Source organism: Pipra filicauda, unplaced genomic scaffold (genome assembly GCF_003945595.2).
Source record: "Pipra filicauda isolate LSUMZ 115617 unplaced genomic scaffold, ASM394559v2 scaffold692_size275598_pilon, whole genome shotgun sequence".
Taxonomy (NCBI): domain Eukaryota; kingdom Metazoa; phylum Chordata; class Aves; order Passeriformes; family Pipridae; genus Pipra; species Pipra filicauda.
The window spans coordinates 62,934-90,641 of NW_024104856.1; the positions used below are offsets into that span (position 1 = coordinate 62,934).

The window sequence follows — 27,708 nt, forward strand, 5'->3', positions numbered from 1 at the left end:
AAGGCTTCCTTATTTCACTGGTCATGGAAAGAGGAGGTCTGCATAGGTTCTTCTCACCTCACATTTTGTAGACTTCTTGAGTTTGTGACCATCTTCTGTGTATCAGGCACGTGTGTGTCAGGCCCCACTGAGAATCCGGGTTGTGTAGCTGTGGTACCAGGCTTCTGCTTGTTCCCCCAGTGCTTTTTTGCCTGGTGCTGGGATCCTGTGCATTCGGAGCAGGAACTGATCACCTCTGTGTGAGGCACTCCCTGCGGCAGCCGTGCAGCCGCGATGCTTTGCAATAGCTGCACGGTGGGCCAGTGCTGCTGCAGGGAGCAGCAGGGTCAGGGAATAAAGCCTGAATGTCATGCCCCCTGGGCAAGGCTGCTCTGGGGGAGCCACAATCAAGTTATGTTTCTGGTGCAGAAGCTAGGGTGAATCAGGAGTCTTTGACCACGACAGGGTGGTGTTACCCAAGCACACCTCCTGCCAAAGAGTCTGAAGCAGAGTCAGACCTCTGCGCTTTGGGTGAGATGCCCCAGCCACTGTGCCCAGCATGAGTCCTTGCTGAAGCCACCATCAGCAGGTGGGCTCTGCCTCCTGCCCACCTGCCACAGGTCTGTGTGGGCATGGTCAGGAACATGCTCGTCTGCCCTGAGCACTGGAGCCCAAAGGATTCCAGCAGATCTGGAAGATGTTTCCTACTTGTCCCTCAGGCTGTGCTTGCAGGCTGAGTATGCACGCTGGGTGAATGTGTTTTTGAAAACACTTGAGAACATTCTGTAAAAATTGTGGGTTTTTTGCTTTCTCTGGCAGCTTTGGTACATTCAATGGATGCGCATATATAAGTTTTATTGTTTGGATATGAGTTTTATAGTTTAGAAAGGTAAAGTTCTTAGTACCAAAAGAAACATGTGTGAAAGGTCTAACTATACAGTTCTGCAGTTTAAATGCTGCCATGGTAACCTGTTCTGCAAAGTGATGGGGAGCAGGTAGCAGACAGGCTTTGGGCCCTATCCAGCAGCAGCAGTAAGTGATGAGCTGGTGGTTCTGCTGCTTGCCTGGAAGTCACATGGAGCAGTGACAGGAAGCACAGACTTTTCAGGTAACCTGGGGCTGAATCCAGCAAAATTCAGGCGTTTATGTGGTCCCCAGAGCTGGGCTCCATGAGGGGCTGTGGCATGAGCTCCCAGCTCTAGTGGGGGCAGCCACAGGACTCCTCTCTTTCCAACATGTTAAGGCTGGAGCACAGTTTGGGGGGCATTGTCATCTTCCAGCCTCTGCATTCAGGTGTGATGAGCCCAGCAGGAGACCCATGGGTGAGCATTGCCCAACCACAGTGGCAGCCTGCAGGGGGATCTGGGCTATAGGTATCCACCTCAAGAGGGGCTGTGGGGAGCCCATAACCAGCCTTTGCCCCTTTCCCCCACTGCCACTGTGGAGGGAGCTGAGCGCAGCTCTAGGGAAATGCTGTCCAGGGCAGATCCTGGGCACAGCCAAATTGTTTGTCACCCTCACCATTTTCTGAGTTTTTGGGGTTTTTTGCCTCTCTCTTTTTAATTCTTGTTATATCCTCCTGAGAAATCCTAGCATGAAAGGGCTGTGAATGCATGGGGGCAAAGGCTGGGAGTTGAAGTTGTTCTTGAAGCACTGAAAAAATGACCTAGAAAATGAGAGGGTTCTGTTTTATGAAGAAATCCCTGAAGGCAAAGCCCTTGCCCATGGGTTAACCTGCCCTTGAAGCAGAAGCACAGCTGATCCTGCCCTGTGGCAGCAGCATGGCCAGGGTGACCAGGAATGTAGCATCTGCTGCCCAAAGCAAGGGATGGGGTGGGATGGGGGTAAGATTCTGCAGCCCCAAGCTGCAGTGCTGAGGATTTTGGGGAAACCCTGTTCTTGCATCTGTGCAGAGCCTGTACAGCCCCCAGCAAGAACTTATTTTGAGGAGTGTTAGGGTTCAGTTTTGGATGTCACTGCTATAGTAGTGGGGTGTTTCAGTGATACAGTGTTATAACTTTAAGAAAACAAGCTTTGCTGCATTTAATATGCCATCACAGCAGCTCTCTACTTTCACTGCCACTGACCTGGAGTTGTCCCTGCCCACAAGCTGAGTTTTTAAAAAAAACCAACTAAATCTGTGCAGCTGCATAGGCTTATGTCATAGTATATTAGCTTTTGAGCCTCAAGTACCAGTGGCCAGTAGTTGCATACTCAAATCCTTCAAGTACCTTTACCAAATCTCCAAAGACATGATGCATCTCTCTAGGAAATGGTTTGGCTTTCTATCATGTGCTACGAGTTTTACAAGGGAAGGGGTTAAAACAAGTAGGACCTGAATACAGAACCAGTAAAAACACAGAGGATTTGCTATGCTTTGAAATTAATTTTTTTTTTCCCTAGAGATGCAATCTTTGATCCAGGAGCAAAATCCGCGGTTTGTCAGACATTATAAATTATATCCCAACTGTCAATTATAAGAAAAAAATCACCTATATAACATTACAAAAACTAAGCTGCCTTGGATAGGAGTCACTGGTCTGTTGATGGGAAACTGAATCCAGTCCCTTCCCACAGTGAGTTGGGCAGTAGCTTTGGTTCCCCACCCACAGAGGAGAAGGCTGATGGGCGAACAGCAGCCACAGGGCACCAATGTGAACCCCTCAGTCCTGGGGCTGCCTTAGCCTTCCTGGTGCAGGTTCCTGATGGAGCAGTGTGGGTGGCTCCAGCTACTTGGAGCTGTACTTGTGCACAGCTCCATGACCTGACTGGGCAGTACCAGGGACCTTGGGGACCAGGCCAAACCCTGGAGCCAAGAGCAGCCTGAGGGACCTGTGGGGCTGCCTCTAAAGGAACGGGGAAAACGCCTGCTGATGAGAGAAGGGGACTCCACCATGTGGTGAAAAGGCAGGTGAGGGAAGCATAGATGTCAGCAGCACTTAGCCATGGCCTTTGTGACAATGCTGGGAGGTTTGTGTTACTGGGTGAATTCTCTGTCCCCAGAGAGCAGCATTGTGCCAAGAGCCTGTCCCACTCACAGCAGGGCAGGTAGGGGCACGGTGTCACAGGAGGGCTGCCCGGGCATTTTGCACAATCCTGCTGGGGCACTATCAGTTAGATAAGCTGTGTGTCTTATGGTCAGGTCAGTATAACCTGGGCAAAGTCAGCACAGACTGCAACAGCACCAGGTGCTTCCAGAGAATAAGGAAAATTAGTAGGTTTTTTACACATTAATAATAATTCACTTTAAATATATTTTAATACTTTTAAGCACTCATTTCAAAAGGCAGGGCTTTCACGGCATTCAGCTGCTGAGGTGAGAACAAGAGCATTTGTGACGGTTTTGGCTCAGCAAATATATCCATCGCCTTGTCCCCTACCCCCTTTCCCTCAAAGGGTTTGTTTGGTTGATAAGAAACTGATAACTCAACAAAATTCACTGTGCCTGTTAATAATTCTTCTATAAAAGCCTCAGATTTTCCCCTGTGGGCTTCAGTCACTTTTAGCATGAAGAGACTCATCCTGACCCTGGTGCTCACCCTTGTGGGTAAGTTGAAGCTTTACCAGCACTGCCGAGCTGTGACAGCCATTGTGATGCTGAGCGAACTGCATCTCCGCAGGGGTTTCAGGGATATTTAGAGCTTCATTTGCTGAAGCCCTTTTATGGCTTCAGCTGTAAACTATTAGATTTCTGTGCCTAAGCTCAGCAGTAGGAGAAAAGCCAAGCAAGCAGCAGCTAGTGAGCGGGGCTGGCACAGCCTTGGTGTCCTGGGGGTGTGGGGTGCACCTCATGAGCCCCTGGTTACTGGTTGTTTGCCAACCATTAGCACACTGACTAAATGAATAATACATGAAAAAAATCTACAGAGATGGGGGTTTTTTCAAGCATACTTCTCTTTCCTCCCTCACAGGGGGCCAGAAGCAGGACCTCGGTAAGTGGCTCCCTCTGCCAGCCAGCAGCTCCCATGCTGCCTTCCCCTACAGCCTCGCCTTGCCCACTGCTTGCACCTATTTATTGGCAGTGACAGCCTCACCTTTCTTTGCTGGGGTGGTTCAAGTAAGATCACAACAGTCATAGCCAAGGAGGTGTTTCTGTTATTTTTTTTCCTAATAGAGCCTGTTTTTCATATGGGCAAGACCTACCTGTATGGCTATGAGAGTGTCATCATGCATGGACTGCCTGACAGAGACTTGGCGATGGCGGGGGTGAGGCTGACAGGCAAGCTGGAGATCAGCCGCGTGTCTCAGAGCAACCACCTTCTCCAGGTAAATCCCCATGGCTATGGGAACCCACCCACTCGTCCTCATCATATAGTTACAGATGCTCATTTCATACCTCCTGGCTGGCAAAATAACTGACAAAAAGATGATGTAGAGCTCAGACATAAACTCGGGGCCCTTCCCACTGCTAAGATACCCCTGTAAGTCCAATGTCAGGCAGTGACAAGTCCCCAGTTAGGGCAAAGCTATGGACATGGGCACTGAGCTCTGCACCCTATATACGCAAGAAGTGACGAGGGAGTGCCGAGGGCACTGCTGAGGGTTTTGCAACTGTATCCAAAATATTTGGGGTTACTGATAGGGACCTACAGCGAGTGCCACAACCTTCCTTACAGCCTGCTCCTCTGCAGGAGGGAGCCAGAGCTGCTCCGGCTCTGCTGCCATCAGTATCTGAGCCCCCTTGATTAAAGGTACCTTAGGTTCACCTCCATGCAAAAATGTGGCAGGCAGCTGCTTTAAAGAAATGTCCTTAAGATAGTTTTAATAACATGACATTAAGCTTGAATATGAAAACAAGCATTCAAGCATGAAATATCCATGTTCTTCAACCTGGTCCATAGCCTGAGAAAAGCTCAGCACTGGAATTCAGATATCACATGAGAAAGACCCACCTGTCTCCTTTATCTTCCTTTTAATATTTTTCACATAGGCCTTAATTCAAATGTGAAGAATTCTGATGGTAATGCCATTATGATATCAGATCTGGAAGCTCTGTTACTCATCAAAAAGACTAAACCAAATAGCTTAAAATACTGGCATGGCACAGCACGAAAGATCACAGAAAAGCGTTTGAGAAGACTCCACATGGGGAGAAAGCTGTAAGAGGTGCCCTAACACTCACCCTAGGAGTTTTCTCAGTCTGTAATCTTGGGCATATGCTACAGAAACAGTGTAAAGGAATACCTATTGTCAAACTTTACACACTGCTGCAATTGCAGGCTCTGTGTAACCTCACTAAAGTTGCTACAACTTTAGCAATTGCAGACAAAATCTTGAGTAGGAATTAATTTGAGAAAATGTGATGAGGCAAGACATCTTTGCAGAATTGATTATATATACCTAAAATAGAACAGAGGAGTAAGACAACACCTTTTTCCTCTGTGCAGGAACATGTACTTTTATGTACAAGGGTGGGAAGTGTGTGTGTGCGTGTGTACGACTAGATGTGTATGTGCATGCAGGCACACACTTCCCACTAGGTAGCAGTCAAGGACTTGTGTGCAAGCTTTACAGCTTGATAAGCTCAAAGGGGTGTCAGCCACTTCCAAAGAATGTGTGAGCTCCTGCACTCACCTCTGCTCCCCCATCAGCTGTGCCACAGCTTTGGTGCTCTGGGGTGTGCTGGACCTGGACCAGCAGCCAGAATAGTTCCTGTGTGTTTAGGCAGGCAATTGGGCAATAAGGGCTTGGCTGCCTTGCAGACTGAAGGGAGATCTCACTTGTCATCTGTGGAAAAAGGGTGAGTATCTTGTTGGTGCGGATTGCTGGCAGCTGGTGCTTCACCAGACTTGCTGAAGTTTGGAATCCTGTTCACACAATGTTATTTTTCTTGCAGAAATCCTTCACGGAAGTTTGCATTTTCAAGGAAACTTCTTAGGCCCAGCACAGGAGTCTGAGGTGGAAACTGTTTCCTATGGCTTTGGACAAGTGGCTTGTGCCCGGTCATGGATTGGAAGTGCCCAGTTTCCCTATTATAGCACTATTTCAAAGGGATGGTTAACAGTATGATTGTTTTCCTATTTTTGTTCACAGATTCGAGAACCAAAGCTGGAGGAACACAATGGCTTCTGGCCCATGGACCCCTTCATTCCATCTTTGAGGCTCTCAGAAACCATTGCTACATGCCTCAGCCAAACCTTTAAGTTTGAATACACTGAAGGAAGGGTTGGAAGTATTTTTGCCCCTGAGGACTGTCCCATTCTGTGCACTAACCTAGTGAGAGGGATTCTGAACATGATGCAGATAACCATCAAAAAGTCACAAAATGTGTATGAACTACAGGAGGTTTGTTTTTTCCATTCTGATTTTACTTTTATTCTCATTTTATCATTATAGAGTAAGTTGCCTATACGTACACCTCACAGACCCTTTTCTTAGACCTTCTTATTGCTATTTCAAGTGGGAAGTTTACTGTGTTTAATCAATACTTGCAGGCTGGGATTGAAGGCATCTGCCAAACCAGATACATTATCCAGGATGACAGCAAGAGTCACTGGGCCACCATTTCCAAAAGCAAGGACCTGACGAACTGCCAGGAGAAAGCGGTGAAAAATGTGGGAATGTCATACATCCGCCCCTGCCCTACCTGCTCCCCGGTACGAGCAGCAGGGATCCCTGAGCCACTGCTCAACAGTCACACGTTGCACCAATGCTCACAGGGAGTTGGGCTTGTCTGTGCTACTAGCCCGTCCCTATTTCTGAGTGGGTCTCTTTGCACTTCTAGAAAGTCAGAAACATTAAGGGCATGGTGATGTTCACTTACAAGATGAAGTATGATGATAGCGGGGTATCGTTGATGTCTGCTACCTCTGAGCAGGTGTACCAGATCTCTCCCTTCAATGAACCCAACGCGGCAGCAGTCATGGAGGCAAGGTAGGCACTGGGCATGTCCTTAGGTTATCATAGCAGGAGGAGATGGCTAACACATATTTACTGTTGATTCGTGAGATAACAAGAAAAATCTGCCCTGTCATACAGCCCTTGGGATGCCCAGTCAGGTGCTCTGCCCTGCTTTTCGGGCCACTGAAGCATGTGTCCAACCTCTCAGAGACTTTGGCAGACTCTCCTAAAAGCTCCTGCAGTAACATGACTTTTCCAGATAATCCTGAGCAATGGATAAACAGAAGTGCATGATCCGTTTGCGATCGATGCAACAGTCCTGCCTGAGCACCCCTCAGTCTGCTCCAACGCTGTACAAGTCCTTCACACACAGAGTGCCATTACAGGCTACTGATGCATTTCCCTCTTTCCTTTGAAGACAAGAACTGTCTTTGATCGGCGTTAAAAGGACTCCTATCAGTGCACCAAAAACTCAGCTGCAAAACCAAGGGAGTCTTCGTTATCATTTCTCAGGAGAACTACTCCAGATGCCAATTCCTCTAACAAGGATTAAAAATTCAGATTTACAGGTATTAGAGGCTTACTTTCACACACTTTCATTATTTATAAGGTTAACAGGTCATCTTATCATTATTTTAGACATGGATATTTCCAACAGTCTGTTTTTCCCACAGTTAACAGAAACGCTGAGGCAATTAGTTCAGAATAACGAGAAAGGAGACACTAAAGAAGCTTCAACCAAGTTCTTACAAATGGTCCAGCTTTTTCGTGTAGTGACCCTTGATCAAATTGAGGCTTTATGGCTGCAGTTTGTCAACGAACTTTCCTACAGGTAACTATTGCCTTCAGCCAGGGATTCTGATCAGAGACATACTGGGCAATGGAGATAATGAATCCTCCTCTCCCTGGCAGGCCTTGGTTCCTAAGTGCCATCTGTGCTGCTGGAGCTACTGACACACTCAGATTCCTGAAGCAAAAAATTCATGATGAGAAGCTGAACATCTGGGAAGCAGCTGCGACTCTCCCTCTCGCCTTCCATTTCGTTACACCAAACAAGCAAACCCTGGAAGTTGCCTCAGTGAGTACAGAGCATTCTTCCTTTTGTTTCCCCTCTCACTCTTTTTTAAAGGTGAATTCACAGGATTATAAGAGAAAGATGCAACACATTTTATTCTAAGTTTGTAAAATGCGAGGTATTAACAAAAATGCAGAATGTTTCAGAAAATGGTTCCAAACACTTGTTGCCAAGAGTTTTTTAAGTATATTTGATGCTTAAACTCAGAGATTCTAAGAAAACTGGTGTTGATTGTTTTACCAAAAAAAAAAGAAAGTCAAGAAAATAATATCATGTAACCAATATCTGAAGTGCAAACATCATAACTGGGGCAAGTCTATTTAATTTTCTTGTAGCTAAGTGTCTAGTATTTGATTTAGCTTCTGAAAACATTTAGGAAAAGCACTAATGAATTTTATCTACTTCTCAAGTGAAATTTTTGCTAAATACCAGCTCTAATTACTAGAAACAGTAAAAATTATGCGTCTTTCTTCTGCAGACTTTTCTGACCTGTCCCCAAATCCAGAAGGTACTGGTGCATCGGATAATTGTTTACCTGGGATATGGTAGCATGGTAAATAAATACTGTGCTCAGACTTTACTATGTCCAAATCAACTTCTTCAGGTAGGTGACTCTCATTTCTTACTCATAAAAGGTGAATAAATTTTAAAGATGCCTCTAATTTAGCTCTCACAATGCTGGCAATCAGGTAACTCACAGTTTGCATGCCTCACTCTTAGCTGTGATTGCCTGCAAAATTTCAAAGGGAGAATGAAACACCGACCTGGTGCCTTTGAAAGACCAGGTCTTAGCAGTTCAGAATTTCAAATGTAGTTGTAGAGGTCTGGGGTGAAACGGATCCTGTAAACAGCCTGAAACTGTTTAGGTATGACAAAGTGAGGATTAAAGCAAAATAATTATGATTCTACGATTCTACTTCCACATTAGGTAGAATATTCTTAAAAGATGTACTCAAAAGGCAGTAAAGCAAAGCTCTAGATATGTCATAAGTTAGGGCTTCCAAAGAGGCCCTGTTATATAATTGTATATCACCATCAGAAATATTCAGGACATCGTCCTTGGACTATGCAGCTCCAGCTCCTTGCTCAGAAGGACCACAGCCCAGAGATGGCCCGCTAGTGTTTGACATGTGTTTAAATCTTCCAAAAGAGGGGTGAAATAGAGCCAAGCCACCGGAAGGGTAATTTCTCAGAACAGCAAAACTGTTTAAGTAAACTTGCTATTGCTTTAGGAAGTGAAAAATACGCAAGTGCAATTTGGCAGGGCTGGCAGAGGTGCCCCAGGAAACGGCTGATCCTGGCATCAGCTCAGCACTCCCTTTGAACTTGCAACAGACTCTCTGGTGCAGGCATCCACCTGGGATTACCTCCTACACTCAGGCACAATTCAAAATCGATTACAACCCTGTGTAAGGAGAAAACCAAGCTTGTTTGTATGGTCCATGTTTGGCATCCTGATAGTGATGGTGCAATTTTTCCTGGGAGCAATACAGCTCTATTCTGGGATTTGCAGCAGTAGTTGTTTTGCTTGCTGTGGCAATGCATATTTTTATGCACTATTGCAAGATCATTACCTGGTAAGATTAATACAGTCTGCTCTTTTCAGCCACTCCATGACCTTGCTACTGAAGCCACCAGCAAAGCTGATGCCAAAGATATGTCCTTGGCCCTGAAAGCCATCGGCAATGCAGGAGAGCCAGCCAGTATCAAACGCATCCTGAAGTTTTTGCCAACATTTTCCTCGGCTGCAGTTTCATTGCCAAGTAGAATTCATGCTGATGCCGTGTTGGCCTTGAGGAAAATTGCCAGAAAAGACCCTGCAAAAGTAACTGAAATTATTATTTAAACAAATGTCTTAGAGTGTATAGATTGGGTTTGCTTAGTGATTCAGGAATAATAAAACCATCAAGTAATATTAGCAACTCTGGGTAGATTTCTCAATTACTGGTCTTCCTCTTGCCCACAGTGCAAATTCCTGACATCATCCAATCCTTGCTGATATTCTGGGAAAGAGTTTGCTTGGTCACTGTAACACTGTGCTCATTCCTAATGGCTGGTTCTCCCGGCCCTGTTCACTGTGCATCCAGCAATGTCTTCATTTTCAGTGATAGGTCCCATGCTCAAGTCTGTCTTTAGGGTTCTCTTTTCCATTCGTTGCAGAGCACATATGCACTGTTTAGGAAACACTGCTCACTGGGAAGTTATGAGCTACTCACAGGTTGTATCTTCCTCTTCTAGGTAAGGGAGATCACCCTCCAGGTCTTCATGGACAATACACTTGCTCCTAATGTCCGAATGACGGCTTGTGTTGTCCTGTTTGAAACTAAGCCTGCTCTTCCTATGGTAGCAGCTATGGCCAGCTCTCTGCTGACAGAGCCCAGCCTGCAAGTAGCCAGTTTCACATATTCACACATGAAGGCTTTGGCAGTGGGCAGGATCCCACAGCTCTATAAACTGTAAGTAGAGGAAGAAGTACGTTTTTAGCAGCAAATGATGATGTTTTTCTTGCAGTTTTCTAAGTATTTGGTCACAGTCAACTCTCTTCACGTGATTTGAACTCTGTTACTCAGATCTTCTGCTTGCAACATTGCCATTAAACTCCTGAGCCCCAGACTTGACAGGCTGAGCTATCGTTACAGCAAGGTCATTCATGTTGGTGATTATTCCTGTGAGTACCAAGTGCCCTGTGCACTGCTTCTGCTTACGTAGCCCAGTGCCTCTATTGTGTGCTGTGATTTTCATCCAAAATCCAATCATGGGCTGTGAGTTTAGTGCACTTTTGACATATGAAAAGCACAAGACCATCCTAACATGAAAAATTCCCTGAGAGCGTTTCATGACTCCCAGGTATTTGCTGGGGAAAGTGGTGCCTGCACATGGATTTAGGCATCCCTCCTCAGTCCCTGGGGTTGTGTCGACTTTTCCCTAGAGTAAAGTTCTCCTCTTGAGGTTGAAAACTTGAGGACCTGTGGGACTGAATTCTGACAGAACCCCTTGTGATCTAATATGGCATGTACCTGAGGTGGCTGTGCCAGACACCTTTGAGACTTTAACAAAAATCTCTCTTGCTTTTTATCCCTGTGGTAGCTGAATATCAAGCTGGTGCCATTTGGAGGTTCTATCTAATGAACAGCCCCAGCACCATGTTTCCATCCGATATAATCACAAAAGTAAGAGGATATTATGCAAATACTGCAACAGATATTATCGAGGTAAGTATTGCATTAAAACAGCCAGCTTTAGACTGTGATGTAGTGTTTAACTCCATTGCTGGCTGTGAGGGTGGATGTGGAAGAGAAAATTTAGATAATGATTATGATTTTACTTAGGCATCTTTTTTTATTTGGGCTTCTTGACACATACATTCATCAATGAACAAATCCAGCATAGACATGAAAATCTAGGAGTAGAGGAAAGCTTATGCAGCAGAACATTTATCTGCCCACCTAAAATCACATGGGTTCTAGGGTATTTTGCATAAGTACAGGGAGGTAGCAGCTGAAATTAAATTTCAGCCAGCGGTGCAGCCAGGGCAGCACAAAGCTCCATGCAACAGCATTCAGACATTTACTCAGCTTCTTGGGCAAGCTTTGCAACCTGGGCTGAGCTCCACTCTGCCCTAAAATTATCCCCGCTGACTAATTCAAAGCTGACTTGCTCAGCACGTCCTCAGCAGCTGCAGCCATAGCCTGCAGTCATCTGCCAGGTAGACATGGCCCTATAACACAATGGCTTCATGAAGCACATCTTTAGCATGGCCTCAGCGAGTGTAACACCAGGTACACTCAGGTTTTCCTGAGCTCTCCTATACTTGGGCTGCGACACCTGACTCTGTTCCTACAGGTGGCTCTCCGGTCACAAAGCCTAGCCAAGCTTATCAGGAAGCAGAATATTCCCTTTTCTGAGTATGATACATACAAGACACTGAAGGAGCTCGGTAAAACGGTATGTCTTTGCACACCCTTCTGATCTATTTGCAATAGATGACTCCTGCCAGCACCAGGGTTGCATCACCCACCCACCAAGCCATCCCTTTGATGTTTCAGTATGAAAGGAGTTAGTCGTCCTGTTTGGTCATGGAAAGATGTACTTACACTGTACTTTCGCTGTCAACAGATGCCACCTTTTCATTCAACATGTGTCAGCTCTTAATGTACAGTACAAAAGATGATGAAGATGCTGGGAGCCAGAATGTTTTAAAGTGTGTGTTAAACACTTTAAGAGTGTTTGCTGTAACACTGTAAGAGTGGTTGCTCTTCTCTTTAAAAATTAATATTGAATAAGATTTTTCTTCATGAGTCCTAGGGTGTCACCTACTACTTACAGCAGCAGAAATTACCAAGCCCTTACCTCATCCTTACATGGGGAAACTTACTCTGAAATCAGTTATGCAACATAAGATTCACATTGATTCAGACTTGCAAGGTGTCTATTAGTTTTCTGGCTAAGGAACCATGTTTTGCCTCCTTTGGATGGGATCAACTGTTTGCTGACACATTATTATAAGTGACATTTTCTGCTTCTTCCTTTTCTCCCCTTCTCTCCTTAACACCACCAGTTTCTAGGATGGAAAGAACTGCCTCCTGAAGACCCTCTGGTGTCTGCTTACATCAAAGTATTGGGCCAAGAGATCGCCTTTGTTGACATTGACAAAGATGCCATTCAACAGATCATGATGGTACTGACAAGAGTGTTGTCTTTTTTATCTGCAATGCCAAATAATTTCCCTTCCATGTCTCGTCTTACCTACTTAGCTAAACTAAGTTGGGGTTTTTTTCTGTTTTCAGCATCTAACTGGATCATCAGACTGGCAGCCAGTGGTAAAAAAAGTTGTGGAAGAGGTGCAGAGAGGCATTTCAGGGCGATGGACCCTGCCAGCAATGGTGGGCGAGCTGCGGCACATTGTCCCCACAGTGGTCGGTGTGCCCCTGGAGCTCGGGCTGTGCGGGGCAGCAGTGGCCCACACTGCGGCTGACGGTGAGCTTGGGACATCAAACCGAGCAGTTTCCCCAAAATAATTGTGGGTCCGATCAGTCTGCTGAAATTAAATCCCTCTATAATCTTGAAAAATACCCTTGTAATATGGAAACAATGACAGCTACCTCCAAAGGGTTTGAGAAGGAACTAGCATATTTCACCTGAGACATATTTGTATAACTATGGTTTGGAGTAGCAACCTTTAAATAATCATGTAAAGTATTTAAAAATGTAAAAGCACTGCCCATGTGCTAACTACTACACTTATTGAAAACGTATCTCCAGCACTTGTTTCTGGTGCACCCTCACCTTGAGTACTGTGAGCAGTTTTCAGCACCAAAATATAAAAAAGACATTAAGCTATTAGGGACCATCCAAAGGAGGGCCACGAGGATGGTGAAGGGCCCAGAGGGGGAGTTGTATGAGGAGCAGCTGAGGTCACTTGGTCTGTGCAGCCTGGAAAAGAGGAGACTGAGGGGAGACCTCATTGTGGTCTCCAACATCCTCACAAAGGGAAGCTGAGGGGCAGGTACTGATCTCTTCACCCTCATGACCCACGACAGGACTTGAGGAAACAACATGAAGCTGAGTCAGGGGAGGTTTAGGTTGGATATCAGGAAAAGGTTTCTCACCTGGAGGGTTGTCAGGTGCTGAACAGGCTCCCCAGAGAAGTGGTCACAGCCCCAAGCCTGCCTGAGTTCAAGAAGCATTTGGACAACGCTCTCAGGCACATGGTGTGATTTTTGGGGTGTCCTGTGCAGGTCCAGCAGTTGGACTTGATCCTGACAGGTCCCTTCCAACTCAGCATATTCTATGATTTTATGATTCTCTGTTCATATAATTCCTGTCTGTCTTTTGCAGTGGATATACAGATGTCACCACCATTATCTGACAATTTTAGACCTACACAGTTGTTGGAAACCAAGATGGATATTCATGCCGACATCAGGCCAAAGTAAAAATTACATATATTTTCACATACACGCACGAGCATTTATATTTACATTTGAAGTGCATATGTGATCACATGTTATTATAGAGGGGTCCTATTTGTCCCAGATTTGGGACAGCTGTGCTAGTCCAGAACAGTTAAGTAGTGAGAAAGCAACACAACCCCCTGATGCTTTACAACCCTGCAAATGTAGCAGCGTGCATTGTATCCCACAGGATACTCTGCTGTTCTGTCATTGCTAAAAATACTCACATTTTCACCTGTTCAGTGACTAAAGATACTAAGCTGTAAAAATATATTTGCTTACATATGAGCAGTTTTTTAAAATTTCAGCAGAGAATTGCATCACCCCCTGGCACAAACCAGAAGGATTTCAGGGGAAAAAGGGAAATTCTTCTGGATCTGCAAAAGCAACAGTACTAATAGTGATAATATTAATAATGATAATAATAGTAGTGATAATAATAAAAAAATAGGCACAATCTGAAGCTACAAGATTCTGGCATTATCTTGTTCTCAAGCAACATATCAGTGACAATGCAGTCAGAGAGTCCTTGTTAGCTTTGTTATTCTGATAAATCCCTTCACCTTTTCCAGTGGCACTTGAGGTTTTTTCTTATTCTGTTGTGATAAATCTCTTCATCCATCAGTAGTGGCTCTTACAATAAACAGAACAGCATGAAAATGTAATTTTGCATTTCAAAGTTAAATATATGCATATTAATCTGTAATTATGTCTGGTTTTATTTCCACTCTTTCAGGGCATATTTTCATATGATTGCAATGATGGGGATTAATACCCAGTACTTTCAGAGTGGTCTTGAATTTCATGCAGAGTTCAGTGCCAACACTACAATGAAATTTGATGCCAGGATAAATATGAAAGAGAAAAATTTGAAGATTGAAACCCTTCCCTGCCATCAGGAAGCTGAGCTTGCAGCTGTGAGGTACAGAAGAGCTTGCTGCATTTGATTTGCTCTGTCTTACTGATTGTGAGCTCCCTGTTGTAAAATCACAAGCACACAACTCCTTGTTAAGGTTTGCCATACCTTGGCAGCCACATAAAGCTTAGTACTGCCTTTCTTGCACCAGCAAAGATGGGTAAGCAAAGTCAGAAGGTGTTACTTGTGTACCATTTATCCACAGGAGTGAAGTTTATGCTATTTCAAGGAACATGCAGGAAGCAGATTCTGAAAAAAAATCCCAGCTTCTCCCGAAAGGAGAAGTGCCAGGAATCTCTGACCAGCCATTTCAACCACCAGAAAGATCTTCAAGACCTGGTAGCTGGAAGGTAAGGAGACATCTCACTATCTGTATTGCAGACAGGCAGAGGACAGGCAGCTTCTCAGAAGGACTGGGCACACCTAACACAGAAGCTGGCTAACCAGATCACAGGCACAGGAATGGTGAGATTCAACAGCGGACTGACATTTCCCAACTCAAGTCTAAGACCCAATGGGTTCGAGACATGATCATTCACAGTCCACTCACTCTCCTCACTGCATGCAGTCAGGGCTGCTTTGAAAGCATGTGTTCCTCTTTCTTTACAGTCATGTGGAGGGTGTGTGAAATTCATATCCTTTGTACAATATCGCTTTTTTTCTGAGTCAGAGCAATGTGAAAAATATGATTCTTGGGCAGGATATAGATTTTTCTTCCCAAATGCTGAGATAATTCCTGCAGTGGATTGCAGAAGCACATTCTCTTGTGTACTCTTCAGCTTCTGAGGCTGGCATGGGAAGGCTACGCTGACTTGCAACAGGAAGGCTAGAAGCCTGAAACAGGTACAGAGAGGCAGCCCCTCCAAAGAACCCTACAGGTTCTCATTGGGAAACGTGTCTGTGAAACACTGCTGGGAAAAGGGTGGGCAGGAGAGCTGTCCTCTTGCACAGAGCACTTTGCAGGAAACCTTACTGTTTCGAGTGCTTGGACCTCTAATTTTATGCAGTCCTTCTGTACTTAAGCAGAACCGTCATTATTTTCTTCACGAACTGACGGAAAGATTTTAAGAACTGGGACAATTTTTTTGGTTGGAAAATAACTTTATCTGCCATATTTTTGTTTAATGCAGCAAAGCAGTATTCCTAGTGTGATATCCAAAGGATACCAGCAAGGTTCAGAAGAGGCACATCACCACAGTGCAGGAAGATTTTACACACGCGTGTTCTGTAAAAAATTTGAAAGTTTGGGATGTTCTACTTGCCTCAGCCTGAAGTCACAAAATTCTGCATTCTTAAGAAATACCTATCTGCACAAATTGGTTGGAAAACTTGATGCCAAAATAACTTTGAAGCCAGGTACAGTCATAACAAGATTTTCTGTCAATCACCGTGAACAATGCTCAAGCACTGTAATCCTGGAATGTAAATGTTTTGACTTTAGTTCATACAGATGCTGATATTGACAAAATAGAGCTGGAGATTCAAGCAGGATCCAAAGCAGCATCAAAAATAATTGATGTAGCAAGCTCAGGGTCGAAGGAAGAGGAAGAGACATCTCCATATGAGGACATTAAAGCTAAACTGAAGAAGATTCTAGGCATTGAAAATGTGTTCACGGTAAGAAACTTTGAGCATCAGAGAAGGAAATATTTCCTATGAAAAAAGCCAAGGGTTTCCACTGTGGAAAAAATGGCCCAAGGAAAGCAAGGATTTGGGCTGGGAGGAATGGGTGTAGGTGAGCTTTGGTACAGCTCCTGCAGTGTATGGGGACAGGAAGTTCTACTTCCTTCATAGCCTGCGGTGAGTAACTTCTCTGACAGCCAGAGAAATGTTACAAAACAAGCTATAAATTCATAATGCTTTCAACTGTTTTTGGAGGCCTCAAATAAAACACGTCGCCGCACAAAACGGATTAACAGAGATTACAAGACTGCAGATACAGGCCTCTGGGCAGAGCCCAGTGCACCCCACCTCTCCAGTTCATCCTCTTCTGCTGCTGCTTCCTCTGCTGATGGCAAGGAGCCTGGAAATGATCACAAGAAAGATGAAATAAGGCAATCTGGGAAGAAGCGTGGCAGCAAGAACAGCAGCAGGAGCAGCAGTGGCAGGAGAAGTGGCAGCAGCAGTGTCAGCTCTGCTAGCAGTAAAGTATGCAGCAGCAGCCAAGAAGACCTCTCTGGGGACAGGGATTGCAGTGGGCACAGTGAATATTCCAAACAACAGGTAATTCACCCTGGCTGGAACTTTTTATACTTCTTGTAGTGATTGTTTTTGTAAATCAGGAAATTGTGCTCATAGAGCATGAACCAAAGAAAGAGGAACTCTGGTTCTTTGAAGCACTTCAGTGTAAAAGGTTTAAAAAATTTAATTTTGTTTCGCTTTTTTCCATCCTCAATACTGAATTTTTAATGAGTTTATCAAAAGTTAGCTCTTCGTTTTCTCTTAGGTCTTCTTACATACTATTTTTACAGGTAACCCTCCCTGTTTACCAGTTTTGGTTTAAGCCAGCAGATGAACAGGTACATTTATTGCATGTAGTGGGAGCAGGGTCTACAACTTTGCTGCAATTAGACCCTAGTTCTCTGAGAATAAAAATATGATAAATTGATTCTGTAACAACTTCCAGTGGTAGGCAACCTGCTTCAAGGTGATTCTCTGCTTTTGCAGGGCCCAGGAAGGGAAATCCTGAACAGCAGCATCAGCTCTTCCTCTTCTTCAGCAGCTAGTGATGAAGGCATCTCTAGAGCCATGTCTCAGGTGAGTGCCTTAATCTGCACGAAATCAAAACAACTACCTTGCATTTCCAGTTATTATTATAACAGACCAGGGAAAATATGGTGATTCAGCATATTAGGTTTATAAAAAGAAACTGAACGCTTCTTGTTTCCTAAAGGTGAGTACATTGGATAGTCATGAAATGTTTTTTTAATATGCACTCAAGGCTACATTTTTTAATGAAACTGCAATGTATTGCTGCATATGTTGAAATTTGTGTTACTCAGTAAATAATTCACTGTAACAATGAGAACACTTTAGAAGTGCTGACCTGCTTGATTAGAAACTGGTTTCAGGCATATTTTTCTTGTATATCTTTTTGTAAAAGTTCAGGAGGTGACTCTGCCACTTTTTTATTTATTAGGTCTTCATTGCAGAGTCCTTCTGTTCATGTTAGCAGGACCGTAAAAGGCCTTTGAAAAGACCTTGACTTTGCAGCAAGGCTCCACCTCTGAGAGCAATCCAGGTGTTTATTTGGGAATGCCTGCATGGTACATAGTTAATGGTACCTAGTCCTTCTGTAAGAACTGATGGAATCTGGAGCAGATTTCAACAAAGAAAAATTTCATACATTTCAGACAATGACCTACCTGCCTATAAAACAGAAGCCTTTCTTTGCTGAGGCATCCCTTCTGCACCAGCAGCTCCCAGCTGTTAGTAGAAGTAGCTTGTGGAAAAAAGGCAATCAGATCTACCTTCTCCCCAGCTTCTCCCCAGCAGCTTAAATTCCCCTCTCTTGTCCTGCTTTTTACCACTACTTCCCTGAATGGTTTCTCAGCCACTGCCTTGTTCTTTTCCCATTTCCCTCTAAGCCCTCTCCAGCTGTGTCTCACCTAATCCTTTTGTGTGTCTCTGTCACTCCAACCTGGCAGCTCAGGGAGGACCTGCTGCCCCACAGTTAATTCCACCTGCAGCTCCCCCATGGCCAGGCGAGGGCTCTGTCCCCACAGCTGGGGTAGGACATTCACAGCTGGAGCAGGTGCTACTGCTGGGCACAAGGGTCCAACGTCGAACGGGGCCACGTGCTGCTCCTCCTGCAAGTACCACACTTTGGACTGCACTGAACAGATCCCTCTGACAAAACAAATTATCATGGTTTTAAACAAGTGGTTAAACTAATTTTATCAAAAAGACTACTAGCGAAACTACAGGTTGGTAAGAGAGCAATGCTGAGCTGGGGAACATTGGTTCTTTATACAGTACGATACTTCTTTTTGTTACACTGAAATTACTTTAGAAAAAAAATTCCCAAAGTGTTTTACTTACATAGGTCATGACAGCTCTCTCTCAAAAGACTGTGGCAAAACTACATATGAACTGAATAGACTGAGTAATGATCTATGATGCTGTCCCATACTTCACATAAAAAGGCTTTTTGAATGAAACTTTTCCTTAGCAAATACTTTTTAACTGTGATTTTAGTATAGTAATATTAATGCTTTGTTTATGTCTTTGGACTCTGTTTCCTCTCTTCTGACTGAAGCCTAAATTCTTGGGAGACAGCAAGCCACCGATACTGGCTGCAGTCCTTCGTGCCATCCACAAAAATGAGCAGCCAACAGGAGTACAGCTTGTCCTGTACACTGATACACAACCCTGGAGGTCAAGAATACAGGTGTTTGTTTCGAGCATCACAAGACCAAGCAGATGGAAACTCTGTGCTGATGCTTCAGTGATAAATTACCGAAAAGTATCAGTAAGTTTAAAACAATGATCAGCTCAAACGTAAAAGAAACCTGATGATCTTACTATGTTTTATGCAAAAATATGTATATTCCCCTCTACTAGGGTTCTCTTAAATGGGGTAAAGATTGCCAGGACTACCAGATTGCTACTCAGATTGCAACAGGGCAATTTGCTGTTTATCCAGCTATGCAGATGAAGCTGGAGTGGCTAACAGTACCTTCAATAGTCCGAACAACTGCAAGATGGTGAGATTTTACTTTAGTTTTTGAAAAATTCACATGTCAATGCTCCAAATAATTACAGCTTCAGTTCTGCAATTTTCAAGCTGGAAAGATTCCCCTTAATCAAATCAGTAGGATAGTAAAAAATCAGATTACATATGTCTGGTTTTTCTGTGTATTCATTCCCCCAAAGCATAGCGCATTTTAGTTTGCAGGAAAACCACTTGGGATGATGGGATTCACCTAACCTATTATAGACTTTTAATTTAAAGTGCCTGAATTAGGAGATTGGTCTCCTGATGCTTCCTAATTGACGGAGGCTTAGAGCAGAAGCCTAACCTTGGTTCTCTGAAGGGCTCAGCCTCTTACTGACTGTACAGGGAGACTAATTTCCTAATGTAGGCACTTGGCCTCTGGCTTCTGAAGCAGGTGATGTAAATATTCCTATAGGGCTTATGCACACTAAATAGCAAATATTATATGACATTTACTGAAGAAAACTGTACGTTTTCAGTACACATACGTGTCTCCATATACATATAGTGTTTGTTGTATTCACGCATTCTTTGTATTCATACATGCGTTTGCCTGCAATAACATATAGATCCATATTGAAGCTTAATTTTTTTCTTAGTGCTACTGAAATACAGACATGTACAGCAACTCAGTAAACTAAATACGCATGCAACACAAGTTTTCACATTAAAGGCATACAAGTAATTTTGTTAACAAATGTCTACTGAGGAGGTTAACTTTTTATACTATATTGAATTACTTGAAGTGTTATCTGCCCTTATTAGAGGAGATGAAACTACTCAATTAACTACCCTGGAGCAAAGCCTTAGAACTTACCTTTTTTCTGCTCTGAGATTATGCCTTTTTAGAAAGGAATATTTTCTGTATTTCCATTTTTGAGTCCCAAGCCTGTAAGGAAACCCAATCGTAGAGATCCCTCCATCAGGTTGTTGACAGTCTTAGTAGGCTAAGGATCCTTGCTTAAAGTTATCACTGCAGGACTGACATACTAATATTAAATACTAATTTAATATTGTTAGCATGTTAATATTTAATTTTTATGTAATTGGTGTCTATTTTTAACTCTGAATGTGTTTAAAACAAGTTTGCCATACTTTGCTTTTCATATCACTCTACCCTCCAGTCTCTCGAGATCTTATTCACCCACTAACAAATAAATTTTCCTGCCCCTCTTTTTATACACAGCCTCAGGTATCACCAAACCCTGACACAAAACACGTCCAACACAGAATACATATTGCTTTATGGGGGTATATTAATGTGAACAAATAATAACCACTTTTTTCAAAGATATATTATTGTTTTAATCGCTTCCTTTTTTTTCAGGTTCTACTCACTTCTTCCAGGAGTTGCATATGTGCTTGGGTATTCCCTAAGGCAACAACTTAGTCCCTCTCACCAGGCAACCTTGGTTATGGCTTTGACATCTCCGAGAACCTGTGATGTTGTTTTTAAGTTGCCAGAGGTAACTATTTTCCACCATCTTTTATCCTGGAGCCATCAGTACTTATGAAATGGATGGTTAATAGCTTTTTTAACCTGTTGATTTTTTTTAAAAAAATATTAAACTATTAAGAAGCCGCCATCACAAGACATTATATTCACGCAATTGGTTTTGCTATGAAAATATCTTGCAACATATTTCTCTTTCTCATGTAGCATGTAGGCATATGAAATAAGAAACAGGTTACAAAAACAACCACCATGATTGACAGTACATTAACAATAACATTAAAAAGACCACTCCCCCCAAATCTTCAGAAAGATGATAGGTTTTACTGTGTCCTGGAAAGATAGTAAAACCAGGCTGTAGAGAAGCATGATGGCCAAATAGAATCATAGAATCATAGAATCGATTGGGTTGGAAAAGACCTCCGAGATCATCGAGTCCAACCCTTGGTCCAAATCCAGTCCATTTACTAGATCATGGCACTCAGTGCCACGTCCAATCTGCGTTTAAAAATCTCCAGGGATGGTGAATCCACCACCTCTCTGGGCAGCCCATTCCAATGCCTGATTACTCTCTCTGTAAAGAATTTTCTCCTGATATCCAACTTAAATTTCCCCTGGCGGAGCTTAAGCCCGTGCCCCCTTGTCCTATTGCTGAGTGCCTGAGAGAAGAGACCAACCCCCACCTGGCTAGAACTTCCCTTCAGGTAGTTATAGACGGTGATGAGGTCACCTCTGAGCCTCCTCTTCTCCAGGCTAAACAACCCCAGCTCCCTCAGCCTCTCCCCATAGGACTTATGCTCCAGTCCCTTCACCAGCCTTGTTGCTCTTCTCTGGACCCGCTCCAGCACCTCAATATCCTTTCTGAACTGAGGGGCCCAGAACTGAACACAATACTCAAGGTGTGGCCTCACCAACGCAGAGTACAGGGGAAGGATCACTTCCCTGCTCCTGCTGGCCACGCTATTTTTGATACAGGACAAGATCCCATTGGCCTTCTTGGCCACCTGGGCACACTGTTGGCTCATGTTGAGCTTCCTGTCAATTAGTACCCCCAGGTCCCTTTCTGCCTGGCTGCTTTCCAGCCACTCTGTGCCCAGCCTGTAGCGCTGCAGGGGGTTGTTGTGGCCAAAGTGCAGGACCCGGCACTTGGCTTTATTGAACTTCATCCCATTGGAATCAGCCCATCTCTCAAGTCTATCCAGATCCCTCTGCAGAGCCCTCCTGCCTTCCAGCAGGTCGACACTCCCTCCCAGTTTGGTGTCATCAGCAAATTTGCTGATGATGGACTCAATAACAGTGCCTGATGCATAGGCAAAGAGAGGGTGTGCATCTCAGGTAAGCCAACTGTTCAGATTGCAAGAAAATGAGGTGTACAGCTACCAAAAAGATGCAAATTGGTGACTCTCCAAATTCATTTATAGCACTGCCGTTCTATAGGTTGAAGATGTGTTACACTGTAGAATATTTCATGTGGTAGACAGAGGACTTGAATTCTGTTTCTGGCCTAAATCCAGATGCTAATTTAGATTTCAGTCTGTACAGTCCCCTTGGAACATTAGAGGAAAATGCTATCTCACCTCTACACTGTACTTTGCATTTGCATTCATGTTTGTTTTCTAACTGATTTTCAGCTCACAATTTACAACAGAGCCATCAGGCTCCCCCTGCCATTCCCTTCACGTCCAGGTACACCAGTTTCAACGCTACCATCCTCTGACTGGAATGTCTTTTCCCAAGCAACACTTTCATTCATTGAAAGTTTTAAAGGTCAGTAAGCAACTATCTGCACAGGCATTGATTGGCTTTGCAGATTTTGTAAACATGATTTGTACTTTTGATGTAACTTGAAATTATTTTACATTCACTTAAAAAATCAGTTGGACTTCAGACAGAAATAAAGTATCCGTATGAATATCTGTGAGGCTGCAAAGACGTAAAGAAAAGGATACTTAGGAAGATTAGACATTCAGTTCCAAGCCAAATAGTGATTCTAAATACATCCATTTACAAATGCATCTGTTTCCGTTTCACTGCAGAGATTGTTCATGAAGAAAAAACATTACAAAATTTGTGAGACGGACATTAAAGTGACCTCTGATTTGGGATGCTCTGTTTGATTAGCACTGTTATGTAAAAGCTAAAACAGCTTCAAAATTATACCCATTAATTTCAAATCCTGCACTTTGATTGTGAAGGGATTATTGTTTGATTAATGCTGTATTAAGAGCTAATCACATTATATTTACTTAGGGTAAATTTTAAATAGAAAAGCTTTATGTAATCCTGTAATAAAGACATCTTGCTTGGAATCAGTGGGGTAATATCGTACCATGCATACTGAATGGTGTCCCTGTTCACAGTAGGGAAGTTGGAACTAGATAATCTTTTAAGGTCCCTTCCAGCATAAGCCATTCTATGATTCTATGATATTTCTTTGGAAAACACCAAAACTAATCTGTATTAATTAAAACTGTTGTAAAATAATTTCTAATCTGGTAGAATTAGAGCTGGTAGGATTTTCAACAAAATACCATGACAGTGAAAAAGCGAAAAGTGTAGTGTGGTATTTTTGTCTCCCCTCCTTCTAACTATTTCTAATCCTGATCATGACCCAATAAAGGTATCAGCACTTTAGTGAACTTTCTCTAATGTTAATGATATGTGAGTTGTTATCAACCTTTGAGAAATTCTTTTGACTACAGCAAAGTTAGAAAAGCCAAAAGAGAGTTGCACCAGTACCAGCTGTGAGCATAATTTATCTCAGACAGTGATTGAACCATGAGTGGGTTGTGCTGCTGCTTGGGGATGAGCAAAGTTTTACTTTTGTATTACTACAAATCTAATAGTTGATCTTACAGAACCAATTAACTTCTGTGTGGGAATGGGTAGAACCAAAAAATGGTCTTTTTTTTTTAATCAATTCATATTAAATTTAAAATAGAATGCCTGCCTTATATAAATTATAGAAGGCTTACTTTTTACTGGATTTTTTTTCAGCTCACTGTTCAGTTTTCCAAAATACGATCACAACCTTCAATGGTGTTGAATTTAACTATTCAATGCCTGCAAATTGCTACCATGTCTTGGTGCAGGACTGTAGTCCAGAGCTTAAATTCCTGGTGTTGATGAAAAGACTTGAAGAGTCTGCTGACCTTACAGCAATAAATGTCAGACTCGCCAGCCAGTAAGTAATTGCAAACTTAATAAAAAAACAGATGTCAAGTTTGATGTGCTATAAACATGGAGATCAAATGTGTAGGGCAGATTGGCACTAGCACAAGACTCATGCAAAAATTACTGATGTCAGTGCAAAGGTATCAAAGAGTGTCAACTGGGATTTGGGACTTTGTCTTTTAAAAGTGCTTCTGAAATATATCTGAGGTTCACAGTAACCTACAGTCTTTACTGCCCCAAATTCTTCATTAATTTGTTAGATTTAACCATCTCATTTCAGTTCTTAGTGATTAAGTAGACACATAAACTATAAATACAAAAGGGACTATAGCAGTCATTTAGTCTGGCCTTTTACTCTAAGCTAATAATTAGAACAAATTAGAATCCATACTCATCTCAGCAGAGTTGTTGAGAAGTGGACATAACTAAAAAGGGTATTACTTATCGCAGATTAGAGGCACTCTCTTAGGTCATCCCTTGATTGGTGCATAATGTTTTAATCTATTTGAAATTACTTTAAGACACACTTTGTTTCATCCTCGAGCAATCACCTCTAAATTATATGGGATTATGCATACCAAAATCATTGTAAGAAGTGTTCTTCAAAGTGCATAAATAGACTTTGATCTGCAAGGTTTCATTACAAGTTATTATTAATTTCTGGAAATTGTGTGCCTAACTGTGCCATAATGTTAGAGAAACAAACTAGTATTCCCTGCATCTGTTTTATGAAAAACACAAGGGTGCTTGTTTTATAGACTGTATCTTTTGTGAGAAAGACATTCCTTGTCACTGAACCATTCCTGATCTTTTCACACAACTGTTTGGATGAGCTTTTGATGTGCTTGAGCTTCATATTTCTTCATTAGAGCAAACACTGCTCTGAAGAAAATACAATACACAGACTCTTCAGGCTGCAAGAGAACCCCCCCAAGGGAATCCAATCTTCCTTTGAAATGTAAAGCACCTTCAATTTATGCGAATGTAATAGCAATTACTGTTCTGCAACAAAGGTCCTGTATCCTGGTGTCTTCCTGCCTGTACCCTGGTCACCAGCAGACACTCAGAGATGAGTAAAGCCAGGGAAAGGTGTGCTGTGAGCACTCTTCCTGGCGTTCTTTCCTGGGCGCTCTCAATCTTCTTCCTAAAGGGTAGCAGGTGATTCATGCCAGAATGATGTGAGCATACTGCAGTGATGTTTCTACCAGAACAGGAAACTGTGAGCTTAGTTGGGCAAAGGAGAAGCATTTGTTTACACTAATTTCCTTTATTTAAAGTGAAGTTGACATGTATGTTTCCAATGGACTCATCCATTTGAAGATTAATGGTGTCCAAGCCCCAAGAGATGTTCCATACACATCTAATTCTGGTAAGAGCCTCATTTTTATATTTTGTTTAATCTTTTCTGGTCTTTTGAATAAGAAGAGGATAGGATCCTGCAAACACCTCTCAAGATAAAGATCGTCTTAATTTGAGAAGTAATTAGATGATTTTAACATACCTTCATGCAAGCTTTTATATGGGATGGCAAGAAAGATGAGCAAAGAAAGAGATGCTGATCCTGTGCATCTTTGCACAAACCAAAAGATGCAGGCCTGTGGGATGTTTTGCTGATCCCAGAGACGCACAGAACAAGCACCTAGATGTCCCTTGTCACAGCCACTCTTGTCACTGGGCTTCTGCTTGTTCCAGGGCAGAGAGCAGTAGTCTTTCTCATTCCCCCCATCTATTTCAAGATACATCAGAGCCTGCATTATGTCCCCAGGAACTTAACAAACAGTTCAAGTTGGGCCCTAAAAGAGTAACTTCATTTTAGAAGGAATCTTATTTTCCTTTTTTGTTGCAGATGCAAGCATACTGATCAGCAGTGAAGAGGAAGGATTGGCACTAAAAGCCCCAGATTATGGCATAGATAAACTATATTATGATGGGCATAGACTTAAGGTAATTTTTAAAATTATTTTCAGTGATTTTATTTTTAGAAGAAAAAAATTTATGTGCACTTTTATTCCACAAAGATTCAGGTTGCTTTCTGGATGGCTGGAAAAACATGTGGCATTTGTGGAAAATATGATGCTGAAAAGGAAAGAGAATATCAAATGCCCAGTGGATATTTAGCTAAGGATGCAGTGAGTTTTGGTCAGTCTTGGATCATCTCAGAAGACTCGTGTGCTGGAGGTACTAAGATTCTAACATATGTTAATGTTATTGTCTTCAACTAGTTAAGTAGTCACATGAATAGGTGATTTATATTAATTGTAGCACAATCATCTCATTTTTTGCTATTTCTATGATTAGTGGCCCCAGACTAAAAAAAAAAAGGAAAAAAACTCTTTTTCCCAAGTTTAGTAGTTCACTGCAAGTTCTGGTTTTGTTGTATTTTTCTATCAACTTATGCACTGTGTAGTTACCTGAAGTTTGTGTGTTCAACTTAAAACTCCCTAAGATGCTAACTTAGTATGGAAAGCAGGCAGTTTGACTGTTGACAGTGCAGAACAGAAACAGATATATGGATGTCTAGGAGCCACTACTGCCCCAAAATGAAGTGCTGTCATAGTTTGGGTAAGTTGAACGTCAGTTGACCAAGGTTTCCAAATGTATCTTTTTGGATTTGGACATCTGTCTCCCACCTAGATCCTATCTGTGGCAAGCCTCTGTTCTTGCAGCCGTGCCCTATATGCCTCATTTTCTCACAGCCTAAGCCTTTGACAGAAGATTGACTTCAATCAGATTAGCTTCACGTAGTTTGTGTCACTTTATTCATCCATTGGTCTTAGTTGTTGCTAATTTTACAAAATTAAATCCACAGAGTTACTTATCTAAACTCTGTAGGTGCTTCATGAGAACTTATGTTTTGTAGCTTGCAAGCTGCAGCGCAAATTTGTCAAAATTGAGAAGGCAGTCGGATTTGAGAAGATGGCAGCAAAATGCTTCTCTGTGGAGCCAGTTCTTCGCTGCGTGGAAGGCTGTTCAGCAACCGAGACTGTTCCCGTCTCCGTGGGCTTCCACTGTGTACCAGCCGGTGAGTCTGCTGTGAGCAACACAGCCAGAATGCGCGCCCGTGAGCCTGTGAAAAACCGTGAGGTTCACCGCACTAACAGTACATCGATGTATAACCAAACCCCCGGCCTGACTTCTTCCTCCTTTCTCGTTTACAGACTCTGCTCCCAGCCTGGAAAGGCAGCTTAGGCTGGGCCAGAAATCCGAGGACGTGGTGAGCTCGGTGCCTGCTCACACGGCCTGTTCCTGCCAGCACCAGCCGTGCCCGGCCTCAGCCCCCGCACCGACCCGCTCCTGAGGGGGGTCGTGTCGGCCCGGCCGCCCGCGGGCACGGCTAGCTCAGGCGGCCGGGGATCAGCCCCGTCCCCTGCGGGACATCGCTCTGCTCTGGTCCTTCTCGAGTTCTTGAAAACAACCCGGGACACGGCTGGCCGGCTGTGAACTTTCAATAAACAGTTGCTCTGTAAACGCGCTCCCCCAAAATCTTTTTCTCCCCACACACGCGGCTCTCTGGGGGCGGGCCCCGCCCCCGGACACAGCACCGGCCCCGCCCCGGGTTCCTCCCGCCCCTCGCCGGGGACGCAGAGGCTCCTCCCCGAG

General features: G+C 43.3%; 1 protein-coding gene across 1 annotated transcript; it reads left to right on the forward strand.

Moving 5' to 3' along the window:
- The first annotated feature begins 1,075 nt into the window (after positions 1–1,075).
- On the forward strand, positions 1,076–27,700 carry LOC113991622 (vitellogenin-2-like). Its single transcript, XM_039388874.1, has 34 exons — positions 1,076–1,087; positions 4,094–4,245; positions 6,013–6,264; positions 6,414–6,575; positions 6,704–6,852; positions 7,238–7,388; positions 7,494–7,651; positions 7,732–7,897; positions 8,373–8,498; positions 9,501–9,719; positions 10,133–10,350; positions 10,465–10,562; positions 10,982–11,106; positions 11,738–11,839; positions 12,453–12,572; positions 12,682–12,871; positions 13,733–13,826; positions 14,585–14,770; positions 14,970–15,114; positions 15,895–16,120; positions 16,206–16,381; positions 16,643–16,987; positions 17,236–17,283; positions 17,432–17,521; positions 19,023–19,235; positions 19,328–19,470; positions 20,809–20,947; positions 22,566–22,701; positions 23,932–24,118; positions 25,386–25,477; positions 25,955–26,052; positions 26,127–26,286; positions 26,969–27,130; positions 27,267–27,700. The coding sequence occupies exons 2-34, from the start codon at positions 4,108–4,110 to the stop codon at positions 27,404–27,406; spliced, it is 5,154 nt and encodes a 1,717-aa protein (XP_039244808.1). The 5' UTR covers positions 1,076–1,087; positions 4,094–4,107; the 3' UTR covers positions 27,407–27,700.
- Positions 27,701–27,708: the final 8 nt, after the last annotated feature.

Coding starts and splice junctions, on each gene's coding strand:
- LOC113991622 (XM_039388874.1), top strand. CDS start 4,108: ATGGGCAAGACCTACCTGTATGGCTATGAGAGTGTCATCATGCATGGA. Junction 7,652..7,731: donor GTCAACGAACTTTCCTACAG/GTAACTATTGCC, acceptor TCTCCCTGGCAG/GCCTTGGTTCCTAAGTGCCA. Junction 8,499..9,500: donor GTCCAAATCAACTTCTTCAG/GTAGGTGACTCT, acceptor TGCTCTTTTCAG/CCACTCCATGACCTTGCTAC.